The 17517-nt window shown below is 40.1% G+C and overlaps 1 protein-coding gene across 1 annotated transcript; it reads left to right on the plus strand.

Moving 5' to 3' along the window:
- Window positions 1-262: 262 nt before the first annotated feature.
- On the plus strand, window positions 263-1463 carry LOC124554123 (transmembrane protein 216-like). The gene has a single exon (XM_047128185.1). The coding sequence runs from the start codon at window positions 442-444 to the stop codon at window positions 940-942; it is 501 nt and encodes a 166-aa protein (XP_046984141.1). The 5' UTR covers window positions 263-441; the 3' UTR covers window positions 943-1463.
- Window positions 1464-17517: the final 16054 nt, after the last annotated feature.

Consider the following 17517-nt stretch of genomic DNA (forward strand, 5'->3'; position numbering starts at 1 on the left):
CCATATTCCAAAAGTTGAATACAACAGCTTTCAGTTGACTCCACCTTGAAAACTGCGCCAGTAGAAATTCCGACCACTTTTGTAGTGGACTCTGAAAGCAATTTTAGTAGCCATGCGGACGTGCAAAATTTTGGTTTCTGCGTAAATTCGATAATAGGGCTTCTCTCGGATGAGAGATCTTTGGTTTCAAGCATCTTTGAGCAATACAAACTTGCTTGTTGCTATGGTTACCGCGTTATTCAAATGTGCGGGAGGGGTAAAATGAAAATTTAGCGTTAGTTTAAAAATTTGGTGACGTTCATATTTTTCGATTTTCTTATTCTTGTGGAATTTTTACTGCACGTGTCAGAAGACAATTTTTTGCATGCTCTGTTGTTGCGTTTAAGTTAAAAATAAATTTGCTGTTGTGGACGGTAGTTACTGTCGGGTGCCTCGTAAGGGATGGCAACATTCGCCGAAAAAATGAGTACTTTCGTAACAAGAGCTAATATGTTCTTCACGAAGACCGACATGTGTGTAATATTTTTCGAACCTCTCCTTCCATATCAAATACTTCTGCACTGGAATTCATATTTTATGGCTTTCTTTGTAGTGTGCGAAATAGGAACGACGGCGCTAAAAATTCTTTCCCTCCCGTGCCCACCAGATTATCTTTACACAAACTTGTTAGTTATAGTGTTTTTGACTATTACCGAAACAGGGAGGCTGTACATGGCAATGAAAGGAAATCTAGGGGAAGATGATTTTAAGTCAGTTATTTGTTCGTTATTTTTGTGTCCATTTTCTGTTCTTGGAACAGTTTATTTGTTAACATGGCAAGTTTATGTTTTGAGACTAGATTTTATAATATGCGTCATGGCACTTTCAATGCAATCTCTTGGAGCTTTGTGTGGTTTGTATACGCTTTGGATAATGTACAGAGACGCTTTCTGCTGGTACTGAGAACATATGATCTCCTTTATTATGCTGGATTATCCATATATTCCCCACAATTCGTTCAGTACCGGGAAAATGAATGTGCTGAAAAGATTTATTCAGAAGCTACAAGCTAGAATACAATTGTACTCACATACAGAAAAATTACAGACTGTTAATTAGTGCAGTGGGGTTGATAACACAGAATGTTATTGTTAATATGGTCTCAGTGCTTGAACTGTAGAGTACATGTAGGAGCCTGTCATTCTTGAAGTATGCACTTCTTGTAAGAAAGTGTTTAGGCCTATCTGTTTTATGTGAGTTGTAGATATATTGTACAGAGACTTCATTTACCTGCATGTAATGTAGTTTTATCACTGTACAGATACTGCAAACAAGTTACAGTTAGATGTATAAGTTTCGTAATTATTTACTGCATTTGTCGTTTTAGTTTTATGATATTGATTTTTCATATGTGTACAATACAAATTGCAACCCATAAAATTTTACAAAACCTGTACCAACAATATAGTATTACAACAGATTTTTATCCAGTAAACTTCCAAGACAAAAATCATTGAATTTTTGTATTTCATTAGTATTGTGTATGCATAGTGTCAAGTAATTGTATGCTGTACAACTGGTATATGTAAACAATGAAAGTTACAGTAAAAAATATGGTATTCGTTAATATAAAATATTTATAATAATAGCTTTAATCACAAAACTGAGTAATAAGGATATTGTCTAAGAAAATAACCATCCTTATTATAGAGAACTCTTCAAGTGTATTGGGAGTTTGATGCTCGATTCCTGGTATATTCATTCATCTGTGGAACTTGTAGCGAATAATAGCCAGTTTCATTTGAATTATGGTTTACACAGAAATGATTTCAATGTAGACTTCGGAGCTTTTCTTTGTAGTTTAAGTTGGTGTCTACATACAGATGGAAATATTTTTAAAAAGCCATTGGTACAGGTAAAACAAGAAAATTACAAAATTAATTATTAGTTATTGCTTCTTTGTTTGAGTTCAAGAATGGAACACTGCTGGAAGCAGCAGGACAAGTAAATAAACTGATTAGAAAGAAGCCCTTTTTCTTTCAGTATGTAGGTGCCAGTTACATATAATTATCAGTGTAGTCTTGTAACATTAAACAAGCAGAAATCAGTGAACTCCATTTGTGTAACCATGGATGCAGCACCAACTTTTTCCAAAGTATTTGTTCTGACAATTGGCGATTTAATTAATGATTGCTTGTTTGTGCAGTATAGGTCAGATTAAGACTAATACAATTACTATACAATAGTGGTAGCCTAGTTAATGAAAATACGTGTTTAATACTGACAGTATTAATGTGAAGAAAGAAACAATATACTTTAAGCAATAGCTAAACAAGCTATTCTTTAAATATGTGTACTTTTAATGTAGCCTATATTATTACTTTTGATACATATTGCAAAGAAGAAGGCATGTGTGCATACTGTAATCCTAATATTGTAAAGGCCTGTATGTGTCTGACACATATTTGTACTTACTGTCAACGTATCTATGGTAATATATTATCATTTCAGCAATGAATGGCAGCTGATTAAAAACTGGAGTTGTAGGTGGTTAATAACAATGCCCATAGGACCTTCAGCCATGGCTGTCCCTAAGGTCAAAGCAACCTCATTTCATAATTGTGGAGATACTATTGTATTCACTTTGCAGCCAAACTTCAGATTCGACAGTTATTTTCCTTTTAATGCAGAATGCCATGACCATCAACATTTGGAAGACTTTGCTAAGATCGGGAAATATACAAAGAAGTATGTTTTATGAGGGGTTAATCATAAAGTCTTATTTTGCATGTACAAAAACACAAATACACTGAAGAATATATAAAAATACATAAATAAATAAGGTAACAGTAAATCCATAAATAAGGTAAAGATAATGTTTTGCGTTTTGGCCCTACGCAGGCCTATCAGGCCCAGTTGACCACTGTGTCATCCTCTGCTAATGGCTTCATCGGATGCAGTATGGAGGGGCATGTGGTCAATACATCGCTCGACTGATCATCGTCGGGTTTCTCGGCCTCGGAAACACTGCCAGCCGCTCAAGTATCTCCTCATTTGGCCCCGTGAGGCTCAGTGCATCTCGTACCACTCCTCCATCTGAGGAAGAGCCCGTAACAGTTGCAGGCATCAAATCTGAGCTCTACGCGTGGCAGTCGGCCTTGCTGACCGCACGCCTGAGGAGCCAGACTTCATAAATAAGACATATATATAAATGATACATTAAAAAACAGTTGTTATATGCTAATGCCCAGTCTCCTTATCCAGTCGAGTCTTAACGGTGTTTCGATGAAAATGTCACCCGTGTAGGCTGTCGATTTACACTCCTTGACAATGTGCCAGACGGTCTGGTTCAATGTCCCGCAGTCACACCTTGGGCTGCACTGCTTACCTCATTTGTGCAGGTTGTTTACACACAGACTTTGAGTCCTGTGTGGATGCGATTTATATTCTTCCACACCTGCTATGGGTGTTCAGAGCCCTCGGATCTCTGTAGAGGGTCAGTAAGATGTTGCACTGCAGTTTGAGTGTTCATAGTGTCAGCGTCATCCCATTTGCTGTCAGTAGTGAAGTTGCCACTGGTGAGCTGTCGGGCCAGTTGTGAGGGTAGATTTCTGGAACGAAGTCAGTTTGTTGTCAAACCCTGGGAAACCTACGTGGATGGCAGGTTGAAGATTATTCATTATTTTGGAATATTTTTGAAAGTTTTACTATTGCATCTCGAAAACAATTGTCTTTCTGTGTTCATTGTTCAGTGCAGCACATTTTCCAAAACATGTAGCTAAGCCGAAACCCTGGTTGTAATAGTCTGCTTTTTGACAGTTCAGGAAACATTCCTCCTCAAAACTCACATTGTCATTCTAGAAATGCCAACCAAATTATGAATTCTTCATTTGAGGAAAGGGGAAGAAGTCACTTGCTGTCTCGGCAGCAGAATACAGGTCTGGTGCGAGCAAAATTTGATAGAAGAAGCAGCATATCTGCCCGAGTCTTGTGCAGAATGAGATAGGATGTTGCCAGGCAGCGAAAGCTACCATTTTGACAGCTTCCTGTGACACTTCATCTTCAAACATCCCTTATCTTCAATAAAATTCACAGTATTTCAAAATGAAATACTTGAGTATTGCTGATCAGTGTGGGATCCGTACCAGATCGGTTTGACGGAGGAGATAGAGAAGATCAAAAGAAGAGCGGCGCGTTTCGTCACAGGGTTATTTGGTAAGCGTGATAGCGTTACGGAGATGTGTAGCAAACTCAAGTGGCAGACTCTGCAAGAAAGGCACTCTGCATCGCAGTGTAGCTTGCTGTCCAGGGTTCGAGAGGAAGCGTTTCTGGATGAGGTATCGAATATATTGCTTCCCCCTACTTATACCTCCCGAGGAGATCACGAATGTAAAATTAGAGAGATTTGAACGTGCACAGAGGCTTTCCGGCAGTCGTTCTTCCCGCGAACCATACGCGACTGGAACAGGAAAGGGAGGTAATGACAGTGGTATGTAAAGTGCCCTCCGCCACACACCGTTGGGTGGTTTGCGGAGTATAAATGTAGATGTAGAATATAGAGCTTTTAAGGCTTTGTAAGATTTATTATGTTCAACTTAAAATTATAAATAATACATCAAATGAAAGAACAACTCAAAACAGTATTGTTTGTATAACTACGGCAAAGGGAAGAGTATGCGACAACCGAGAGTGACAGAACAACATGTTAAACAAGTGAGAGTCTTTCACGCATATCCCTGAGAAATCAGTTTCGAAAGTTAGCCGTGAATTAGCAGTTCCGGTGATGGCTGTGTGGAGACTTTTAAGGAGACAACTACATCCTTATTGTCTGCAGCTGTTCGAGAACTAAAGACTTATGTGTTAACTTTTGAAATCAAATGTTGCTGCATGATGACAAAAATTTCTGGGATTGTGTTGTCTTTGGTGATGAATCAACATGTCACATAAGTGAAAATGTGAACACACCTAATGTGCGCATCTGTGGATCAGCAAATCCCCATGAGGTGGTGCAGTAGCAACAAGACTCTCCTAAACTCAAAGTTTTTTGTGTCATATCCCAGCAGAAATTGGCCTTTCTTTTGCGGTCAAGCAACTGTAACTGGTGTCTCTTATCTTAATACAGTAGAACTGTGGCTCTTTCCTTGTTGAGGTCTGCTGATCTGTGAAACTTTATTTGGCAGCAAGATGGTGCACTGCTTCCTTGGCGTAACTCTGTACACAATCGGTTAAATGATGTTGTACCCAACTTCTGGATTGCCCACAAGGGGACAAATGACAGAGCTCATTTTGTACGAACGCCTCGCAATTTTTACTTTTGGGTGTTCATAAAGGGTCACGTGTACATGCTTCCACTACCAGTTGCTCTACTCGACTTAAGAAATGGGATTCTTGTAACAGTTAGTCCAGAAATGCTGATAGAGGTTTCAGAAGAACTCGCCTATCAACTTGAGAGGTTTCGGAAGAACTCGCCTATCAACTTGATGTGTGACTAATATTGCTCACATTGAACACTTGTGAGAAAAGTTGTAGGGTTTCTCTTTAATTTGATATATTATTTATAATTGTAAGTTGAATGTAATAAATACCACAAAGTCTTAAAACCCATGTATTCCTTTTGAGACACCAGTACCTTGATAGTGTGCTCCTTGATGGTTTACTTCTGATGAACATAATATCTTATTTTATTTATTTATTTAACTTGCTCCTTTAAATTGTAATATTACATGTTTGAAAGCTCAAGTAGTGATTTCATCTCTTGCTTTACTTCTGAGGCCTTCTCTTAAGGATTTGAAAGCGAAAGGTAACCTTTGGAGCTGGTCAAGCTAAAACATAACAGTCTTGGTGTGGCAAGTGGCTGAGCACAGTAGCTGACGATTTATTGGTTTACTTTGTTTACACGGGTATACTGAAAATTCATACTTCCTTAAAATTGTGAATCATGCAAATTTATTAGAATGTAAGATCTCTCAAAATATTTAAAGGTAATTACTGAAATTCCAATTTACCCAAAATATCCTTTCCCTTTAACAAGAGAACCAATAACCTTTAAAAAAATTGCAATGATTCAAGGTATTTAGGATAATCACTGAAATTCTAGATTGCCCAAGTTTGCTTTTTATTTAAACATTAAAACCAATATCCTTAAAAATTTAAACTCATCCGAGGTATTCTTTTTAAACAAAGTAAGCATAAATTCAGAAACACTTTCACTGGCCATAGTGATACTGACATGTGAATGACTTAACACCAATTCAACCAATCCAGTTGTGAGAAAACAAACGTTACGGCAGGTACACATGAAGCAATAACAAAATTTAATTAGAATTCACTGAAGTATAACATGCTAATGTGGACGCACACAAATCACCTTTCATCAGTATCAGATACATCAATACATGGCTCACTTTCCTACAGTCCCAGGCTAAGGACAAACTCCGCAAACAACAAATTATCGCTATCTTCACCAATTTTGTGTTAGTGCTGCCTCTTGAACAATTTGGAACAATACAGTTAAACCTTGACTGGATTGATTGAAAGCTCTGCAATCACAGAAATTAATTAGCTCCCTTACATGCAAATTTCGTCCAGTGGAACCTGAGAACGTGTACCCATAATCACGAAATGCCCCGAAGCTGACATCACTTGTCTAGAATATCATGCACATAATTCAACATGATTTACACAACCTGGAAAGCCTACATCAGAAAAGAATCCAATTAGCCATATTTCCTTGGAAATTTGCAGAATATTGCCAGGGTACAATTTTGTGACACTAATGTCAATAATAAGCCCAACTCACTCTTTGGCGCAACATCCGATGTGATGTGTCCCAGAGGAAATAGGAAAAACTGAAAACGGCTCAATTTACAGAGTGATCCTGCACACGACCAGAGTCGGATCACTGACGGACAAATCACTGTTCCAGAAATGGCGAATGGCCCAGTTCAGATTCCAAATAATGCTGACACTCACCAAAATCTGGAGGAGCGTGAAGTGCTAATTCCAATGTGATGCGCTCCCTGTCATCCGCCAACTAAACAGCACCTACAGTCCACTGACCCATCACTCAGATGATGCCGTAGCAGTCCACAACTAGCAAGCGCCTGGCTCTAGCTACACGGCTTACTCTGCCCTCTGTTGTCCAGACCACCAATCACCACAGGCTTGCTCAGCGTGTGCTTAAAACTGCAATCCGCACCTGGCATCTCTGACCACAGAGCAATTTTTCAATGTGTAAAGGCATGCTGATGCCAGAAATTGATACAGTTGCATGTATGCATTGCAGAAGTATGAACCGAAAATCATACGATTGTATCAACCTCCTGAATACTACTACTACTCCTTGGTGCTACGCCCTTATGGGGGCTTGGCCTCCCAGACAATCTCCACCCACTCTTCTCTGCTGGCTCCCTTGGCTCTCCATCTTCTCACTCCCATTCGTCTCAAGTCCTCTTCCAAGTTGTCTAGCCATCTGGTCCTCGGTCTGCCCCTTATACGATGTCCACCAGGTTTTCCTTTGAAAACTTTCTCGGCTGTGCTGTTCTCCACCATTCTTTCTACATCTCCCAACCAACATTGTCTATTACTCTTTATTTCAGTCACAATATCTGGTTTGTTGTACGACTCTCTGATCTCCTTATTATTTCTGACTCTCCAAAAATTCCTATCATTCACTGGCCCATAGATTTTCCTAAGTATCTTCCCTTTCCATCTCAGCAACAGCTCGTCATCGTTGTGTGTCATAGTCCAGATCTAACTAGTGTATGATACACCACCAGCTTCAGATTCCTACTAAGTCTCCTAGCTTTAAACACTTTAACCAGTGCAAAGTAGCTCCTGTTACCAGCTGCAATCCTTGCATGTATTTCTTCTCCCATATTATTATTCTCTGTTACCAGTGACCCAAGATATTTAAAGCTCTCACAGTGTTCATTTTCTTTTCTGTCCAAAGTCATGCTTCTTTCTCCTTCACTATATCTTTTCCTAGATGTCAACATATACTTGGTCTTTGATTGATTGACGGTCAGCCCCATCTCCGCATCATATTTTTCTACTTTTTCAAGCTTTTCTTCCAGGTCCTGTTTCCTCCTGGACAACAAATCAATATCATCAGCATATGCAGGCTCCTGAGTCACTCTATTAAACAGTATTCCCCAGGGTTGCTGCTTTGTGTCTTTCACATTACACTCTCAAAGGCGACATTGAACAGAATGGTGGAGAGCACATCACCCTGCCGCAGTCCGTGGTTAACTTCAAATGCCTTCGATAAAGTGCCCTCGATCTTTACTTTGCATACTGTTCTTCTCAGAGTCATTTGAACCAATCTTATCAGTATGTTAGGGACTCCTGCCTCTTGCATTGCTTACCAAAGTTGATCCCTTTTGATACTAACATAAGCTGCTTTGAAGTTATTGAACAGCTGGTGGTCGTCGATGTTGTAACATTTTTCCAGGACCTGTCGGATAGTGAAAATCTGGTCTGTAGTGGATCTATTAGTACTGAAGCCACACTGGTAGTCTCCTAGATACTCTTCTACGTATGTTCTTAACCACCCAGCCATGATTTTTCCTAGTCCTTTACATGCTATACAGAGTAGTGCAATTCCTGTATAATTCCCACAGTCAGCTTTGTCATGTTTCTTATGTATAGGGCAGAGTATTGCTGTAATCCACTGTTTCAGCACATTTTCTTTCTGTCATATTTCCACTATAATCTCATGCAAAACCCTTAATAGTTTTTCTCCACCATATTTCTGCTGTAATATTGTCTTCTCCTGGAGCTTTGTTGTTTTTAAGAATCTTGACATTAACTTTAACTTCTTCCAGTGTGGATTCTGCTACTGATCGCTGGTGCTCTTCATCTCTGTTTACTTCCTGCTCTCTCTCTTCTGCCACCATCATCTACCCCACCTTCATTTTCTGATTCTGGATTCAGTAGTTCACTAAAATACTCCACCCATCTGTCTAAAATCTGCTCTTTTCCTCCAATCAGATTTCCCTCCTTATCTTTACAGAAAACTGCTCTGGGTTGGAATCCTTTCCTTATATCTTTAACCCTCGTATAGAATTTCCTTGTTTCTTGAGCAGGATTTCTCTTTTCTAACTCATCGATCCACCATTTTTCAAATTCTCTCTTTTTCCTCCTACATTCCTTATCTGCTTCCCTTCTCCTCGCCTGGTATTCTTCTACAGTACCTCTTGTTCTCCTCTGCAGCATTCTTTTTCTTGCCTGATTTCTTTCTTCTGTCTTCCTCCTACAGTCTTCATCAAACCAGCTCTGGGTTCTCGGTTGCTTCTTTCTGCCCAGTACAGTTTCAGCTGCCTCGTGTATTATTCCTTTAACTGTTTCCCATCTTTCTTCAGTATCCTCTCCTGCCTGTCCTTTGGCTTCATCATGTCTATTTGTCAAGATAGTTTTATACTGTTGTACTGTATTTTCATCATTTTCTAACTTGGTATCATGATCACTTTCTTAGTCTGTCTATAATTGGCTATCCTCTGTCTGTATTTGATTCTTACCAAATAATGATCACTATCTCCATCTGCACCACAACAGCTATCCACCTCTAATATATTTGAAGCATGACATCCATCTGTGAGTATGTGATCAATCTGATTTTTTGTGATCCCATCTGGGGAGCTCCATGTAACTTTCCTTATATCCTTCCTTTGCATCCATGTGCTTTTAATAATCATGTTATTGCCCATGGCAAAATCGATTAGTCTGATGCCATTATCATTAGAAACTTCTTGCAGACTCTCCTTACCAGCTGTTTTCCTGTATGTAATTTCTTTTCCTACTTCAGTATTGAAGTACCCCAAAATCATGCTTTGCCACCCTTGCTATTTCCTGCTCCAGTTGATCATAGAATACATCTTTTTCCACTGATTCTGTGTCTTCTGTTGGTGCATACGTACATATGAAGGATATATTGAAGAAACGGGCTTTCATTCGTAATACACAGATTCTTTCACTAACAGGCTTAAAGTTCAATGTGGCAACCTTTTCAGCATTGTCAACCAGAGAACCTGTGCCTCCATATCCTCTGCTTCCACAGCTGTTGGTTGGTTGGTTTGAGGATTAAAGGGACCAAACTGCAGAGGTCATCGGTCCCTTGTTTCATAAACACACAGAGCACAGGGAAACCATCCATTAGTCATTCGAAGCACAAGATAAAAATTCCAGGGGAGCATCCACAGCTGTAAAACAGTGTGTGTGTCCAGCTAATACTCCCCTTCCTTTCCACTTCACTTCTTGTATTGCCGCCATCATCACATTATATTTCTTCATTTCCTTTTTCAGGTTCTGCAGTCCTCCAGGCTTGTTCAGTGTTCTCACATTCCATGTCGCTAAATATGAGGGTAATTCCAAAGTAAGGTCTCCTGTTTTTTTTATGGATACATAGACCTGTTTATTTCTACAGTGGTTTGCATCAGTTCACAGCTTGAACATTTAGCTATTTTTCGACATAATCACCATTTCTATCAATGCATTTTTGCAGAAACCGTGGCAGTTTTTGTATGCCCATGTCATACCAGCTCACCCCCATGCTGTTCAGAAAGTTATGAACCTCTTCTTTCACCTCGTCATCGGATCTGAATTGCTGGGACCACAGTTAATGCTGACAGGTACTGTGAGACTCTGAAAAAAACTTAAATGGGCAATTCAGAACCGGAGAAGAGGAATGTTGAGCAAGGGTGTACACATTCTCCATGACAATGCTCGCCCACACATCACTCGGCAAACCGTTGCTCTCCTGCAACAGTTTCAGTGGAACATAATCACCCACCCACCCTATAGTCCTGACATGGCACCCAGTTACTATCACCTGTTCCCTAGGTTAAAAGAACATTTGGCCAGAAAGCGATTATTGTGAGGATATATAAGGGCCCGATTTTTTTGTCATGAGACAGTCAGTCCATGGCTGAGTTTCAGACGAGAGACCTCTGTTGGTTAGAACATCAGCAATGCTTCAACTTAACTGTGGAGTATGTGTTACACAATTAGGCCGCGTGTTAAGACAATGACAGTGTCTGCTCCATATGTACCTTTCTATTCTTCAAGAACTGTGAACTTTGTGGTAAGGCTTTTACTGCTCATAGATGATCAACAGGAAACTATTGTAGCAATATGTGGATGTTTGCCTGCAACCTAATGCTTATCGAAAGTTAAACAATAGTGCACTGGCCATGTTACTGTGTAATATTGGGGGGGGTTGTGAACAGTGAAAGTAAAAGACTGTGAAACGCCAAGATTTATCACGTGTTATGACTAAGAATTTTGGACACACACGAATTTTTTGGGGGTTTTGTTGATCCATGTCGAGAAGGTGAGGGACAAACTCTGTAGCAATTCATCTTGTTGTCAGTTCCTTGGCTAGAATTTGTTGACACATGCCATATGACAGCCCAAAACTGTTACAAAAATTGTGAATTGTCTGCTTCGGTCTTTGTGAATCACATCACGCACTTTTTGTGATCATTTCCAGTAGTGTGCATATTGACAGTTGACTATAATATTTTTCATTTTCCACAGATTCTCAGACTTCCTTAAACCACTCAAATATTCTTGATTGACCCAACATGCGGTGGGTTTCAGCTGCAGTTGTCTTCAACCTGAAACTGAATTTGATGCAAATCTGTCGTTTCTTCCTGTTATCCAGTTCGCAATTCATACAAACACTGAAACACACCTCGATACATATCACTGCAACTCACATCCACGTGTGTGAAAGATGAGGGCTTTGTGCCGCAGTAGCTAAGGCGTATACCTCGAAACCTCTAGCGGCGGACTATCGTACTACTTTTGGTTTGACCGGTACAATGAAATTCTTGGGTATTTTGGATAGCACCTTGTCTGTGACACTTTTTTAAAGACTCTCTCTGTGTGTATGATTAGTTTAGATGAGCCTGCATTTAGTTCCAGCATGTGTGTGTTACTAAAAAATTGGCTGTGGAAAGGCTAAATTGCTTACCTGCTAGCTACGATTAGATATTAAGAAACATTTAGCAGGGGAAATGTGTGGTTCACCTTAGCCTTAATATCACCCTAGGATTAAAACAGCATGCTGTTTGGAGTTCCCATCAAGGGAAACCATTTTATAAGATTAGCAAACATCACATCCTCTGCCCTGTCTGTCACACCACTCAACAGAGGGGTTTGTCGGGAGGGGGACTGGGTGTGTGTCTTTTGGATCTACCTTCTTTCTTTCGTCTCGGCAACCCTAATCTATATTTCCCTTTCTTAATTCCCCTATGGAGTATCTACACATCTTCATACATTCCATCGTGTGAACCTTTTTCCTTACTGATACTTTTCAAAAACCATTCTCAGGATCTACCTTAGTTTACACATCAACTCAAAATTCTTCTTCTAAATGCCTCTTGGCTGGTGTTCCAGCAGCAATAATATATATTTTCCTTTAAAAATATGTTCTTTTTTACGATTAACATTTTCCCCTTTCATTACAAATAAAACCAAGTTGGGCTGATATATAACAATTAGTAATCAAGTTTTAATTAGTCAGCTATTGAAGAAATGAAAATTTAAGGTAGTCAAATCACCTTTAATGAGAGTCGTGGCAAGTGAAAGCAAGTTTAACAATTGAGAGTGAGACAAAGAAAGAATGAGGAGTTTTATTAGCTGTTCAACAAAGGAAAATCATGGGTCAGCTTTCCAGATGGCAACAAAACATCAGCTACATAAAAGTTATTTGTAATTAGACATAGGGGAGCTATAAATGGGTATATGAAGTAGTCTCGTATTCAGGGAACATAATTGTAAAGTTCATAAATAAAGGTAAATTGGTCCATGTTACAAAATAAAGTCTGTTGATCTCAAGAAGCAGCCTGCAACTAACAGAATAATAAAGGAAATGCACCACAGAATACCCGGAAATTTGTGAGGAAGGAAGAGCGTATGGATAGTTGTTCCAAGTGATATTTATAAGTTATAGAAACATGAAGTTTATCTGTGTTCAAGAGAAAGTGGCACACCTGTCGATACACGAGATGAGAAAGAGGATAGAAAAAAGGTGGATCTACCAAGAAATGAGAACCTACATCTCTGTAATTGGTTCAGGATGGATTTTGGAGGTGAATATGTCATACAGACACTGCCTCTGAAGACACACGACAGATTTATAAACATGAAGGATTGGAATTAGGAATAAACAAGGCTGTTTTGTTTGAAAAGTATCTCTGACGATTAAGGTATCCCCCCCCCCCCTCTCTCTCTCTCTCTTTCTCTCTCTCTCTCTCTCTCTCTCTGAGGGTACTAAAATAATTCATCAAATGCCTCATAAAACTGTATGTATTTTGTATAATAAATGTTATTAGGAATATGCATTGAATGACCCTTTACACGCCGAGTCAGATAACGCAAACGTAATATATGTCAGTATGGTAATTGTGAGAAAAATTAACAAAATGGTATCTCTGAATTTTTGCAAGCTTTTCATCATTTGTTTTCGTATTCTCTTTTTGTTCTTCTACTTCAGCTAGCCACCTCTCTCCTCCCTTGGCCATTGCTTATGTCTGCATTAGTAATTCTTAGTTAATAATACTTGTATTAACTGTATATGGTGTACACGTGTTTATTTTAAGAGTAATAATCACCATTTTCACAGATGAGTAACCAGAGCTTCCAATCTCTTTAAGTACTTGTAACTCATTCCGGAATAGTGGCTTGCTGACAACTATTTTCTACATCTCGTGCAGATCGCTTCTAGCTGTGGAGTATGACCCTACGTATCTTCATTCTCAAATAATGTCCTTTACCAGTGTAACTCTTCTTCTCAGTCTGAGAGGGAGAGTTATAATACATAGCGAAGACACCCATCTTCCACGCTCAGCAGACGTTGCATCAACCCAGGTGTGCCAAAATAAAATCACTTCTTGTGGTGTGCCTGTAGAAGCTCCACAGAGTGTGGCATTCCAGTGTGGAAGAGCAGAGAATTTCTTGTAGTTCTTGAACAATGTGAATGTATAGGAAAGAGAAGTATAGTGAATTATACCAAGTCAGTACGAGTCTAGTCTCGATGAAGACAATTGATTATTATGTCGAGGTGTACACTGAGGTGAGAGAAGTCACGGGATAGCAATACGCACATATACAGGCTGCAGTAGTAGCGTGTACGTACGGTATTAATGGCAGTGCACAGAGCTGTCATTTGCACTTGGCCGATTCACGTGGAAAGATATCTGACGTGATTACGGCTACACGACAGAAATTAACAAACTCTGAATGCGGAATGGTAGTTGGGACATTCCATTTTGGAAATCGTTTGGGAATTAAATATTCAGAGATCCACAGTGTCGAGAATACCAAATTTCGGGCATTACCTCTCACCACGGAAAATGCAGTGGCCAATGGCCTTCACTTAACAACCGAGAGCAGCGGCGTTTGTGTAGAGTTGTCAGTGCTAACAGACAAGCGACACTGGGTGAAATAACAACAGAAATCAATGTGGGATGTATGATGAACGTATCTGTTAGGACAGTGCAGGGAAATCTGGCATTAGGGCTGCAGCAGCAGACGGCTGACACGGGCGCCTTTGCTAACAGCACATCACCCGCAGTGGCTCTCCTGGGCTCTTGACCGTATCGTGTGGACCGTAGATGTCTGAAGAACTGTGGCCCGGTAAGATGAGTCACAATTTCAGCCAGTAAGAGCTGACAGTAGGGCTCGAGTGTGGCACAGATACCACAAAGCCGTTGACCCAAGTTATCAGCAAGGCACTGTGCAAGCTGGTGGTGGCTCCATAATGGTGTGGACCGTGATTGCACAGGATTGACTGCGCCCTCTTGTCGGACTGAACGACCGTTCACTGGAAATGGTTACGTTTCGATACGTGGAGACCATTTGCAGGTGTTGATGGACTTCGTGTTCCCAAACAATGACGGAATTTTTCTGGACGACAATGCGACCTGTCACCGGGGTGCAATTGTTTGTGATTGGTTTGAAGAACATTCAGAACAATTTTAGCAAGTGATATGGCCACCCAGATTTCCCACTGTGAATCCAGTCGAACATTTACGGGACGTAATTGAGAGGTCAGTTTGTGTACATCATCCTGCTCTGGGCAACACTTTCGCAATTACAGACAGCTATAGAAGGCAGCGTGGCTCACTATTTCTGCAGGAGAGTTCCAAGAACTTGCCGAACCTGTTCCACGTCGAATTGTTGCACTGCTCCAGGCAAAAGGTGGTCTGGCATAATGTTATTAGTTATTCTGTGACTTTTATCGACTCTGTTTATAATGAATCCTTCTGGACAATACAGTAGAAACAATTAACTAACACGAAGGTGTTACCTTTTAAATCAAAGCTACGTACAGAAATGCGAGTGTTGATAATTTGTTTAATGCAACTGGGCACTGCACGAAATGGAGTCCGAATTTGCAATTGTAAAGCCTTTGTGGAAGATCATGCGTTAAGTCAGTGTTACCACAAACATATACAAAGAAATTACATCAATGCAGTTTCAATTTTCTGTATTCTGGTCATTTCAAATGAAATTACAAAAGAATTTAAAGGATGTGTAAAAACAAATCTCTCTCTCTCTCTCTCTCTCTCTCTCTCTCTCTCTCTCTCACCTAAACCAAGGAGAAAACCAATGTATACGAAATAAGCATCAAACGAAAAAACTACAAAGAATGAAACTTGTCTAGCTTGAAGGGGGAAACCAGACGGCGCTATGGGTGGCTTGCTAGATGGCGCTGCCATAGGTCAAACGGATATCAGCTGCGTTTTTTTAAATAGGAACCCCCATTATTTATTACATATTCGTGTCGTACGTAAAGAAATATGAATGTTTTACTTGGACCACTTTTTTCGCTTTGTGCCAGATGGCTCTGTAATAGTCAGAAACGTATTAAGTACGTGGTATCACGCAACATTCCACCAGTGCAGACGGTATTTGCTTCGTGATACATTACTCGTGTTAAAATGAACCGTTTACCAATTGTGGAAAAGGTCGATATTGTGTTGATGTACGGCTATTGTGATCAAAATGCCCAACCGGCATGTGCTATGTACGCTGCTCGGTATCCTGGACGACATCATCCAAGTCTCCGGACCATTTGCCGGATAGTTACGTTTACATTATTTAAGGAAACAGGAAGTGTTCAGCCACAGGTGAAACTTCAACCACAACCTGCAACAAATGACGATGCCCAAGTAGGTGTTTTAGTTGCTTTCACGGCTAATCTGCACATCAGTAGCAGACAAATTGTGCGAGAATCGGAAATCTCAAAAACGTCGGTGTTGAGAATGCTACATCAACATCGATTGCACCCGTACCATATTTCTATGGACCAGGATTGCATGGCGATGACTTTGAACGTCATGTACAGTTCTGCCACTGGGCACAAGAGAAATTACGGGACAACGGCAGATTTTTTGCACGCATTCTATTTAGCGACGAAGCATCATTAACCAACAGCGGTAATGTAAACCGGCATAATATGCACTATTGGACAATGGAAAATCCACGATGGCTGCGACAAGTGGAACATCAACGACCTTGGCGGGTTGACGTATGGTGCGGCATTATGGGAGGAAGGATAATTGACCCCCATTTTATTGATGGCAATCTAAATGGTGCAATGTATGCTGATTTCCTACGTAATGTTCTACCAGTGTTGCTACAAGATATTTCACTGCATGACAGAATGGTGATGTAGTTCTAACATGATGGATGTCAGGCACATAGCTCACATGCAGTTGAAGCGCTATTGAGTAGCATATTTCATGACAGGTGGATTGGTCGTCGAAGCACCATACCATGGCCCGCACGTTCACCGGATCTGACGTCCCCGGATTTCTTTCCGAGGGGAAAGTTGAAGGATATTTGCTATCGTGATCCACCGACAACATGCGTCAGTGCATTGTCAATGTGTGTGCAAACATTACGGATTGCGAACTACTCGCAGTTGAGAGGAATATCATTACATGTATTGCCAAATGCATTGAGGTTGAAGGATATCATTTTGAGCATTTATTGCATTAATGTGGTATTTACAGGTAATCACACTGTAACAGCATCATGTGTTCTCAGAAATGAAGTTCACAAAGGTACATGTATCACATTGGAACAACCAGAATAAAATGTTCTAACGTACCTATGTTCGGTATTTTAATTTAAAAAACCTACCTTTTACCAACTATTCGTCTAAAATTGTGAGCCATATGTTTGTGACTATTACAGCGCCATCTATCACAAAGTGAAAAAAGTGGTCCAACTAAAACATTCATATGTCTTTACGTACTATATGAATATGTAATAAAAAATGGGGGTTCCTATTTAAAAAAACAGAGTTGATATCTGTTTGACCTATGGCAGCGCCATCTAGCGGGCCAACCATAGCGCCATCTGGTTTCCTCCTTGAAGCTAGACAAGTTTCGTTCTTTGTATATTTTTCGTGAGATATTTGGCCCGGTCACGATCAATGGACCACCCTGTAGGTAGCAGTAACCAAATATTATACACAGACAGTGGTATCATCACACAGGCTGTATTTCAAGAGACTGTCCTGCC

This window comes from Schistocerca americana, chromosome 11 (genome assembly GCF_021461395.2).
Source record: "Schistocerca americana isolate TAMUIC-IGC-003095 chromosome 11, iqSchAmer2.1, whole genome shotgun sequence".
NCBI lineage: Eukaryota > Metazoa > Arthropoda > Insecta > Orthoptera > Acrididae > Schistocerca > Schistocerca americana.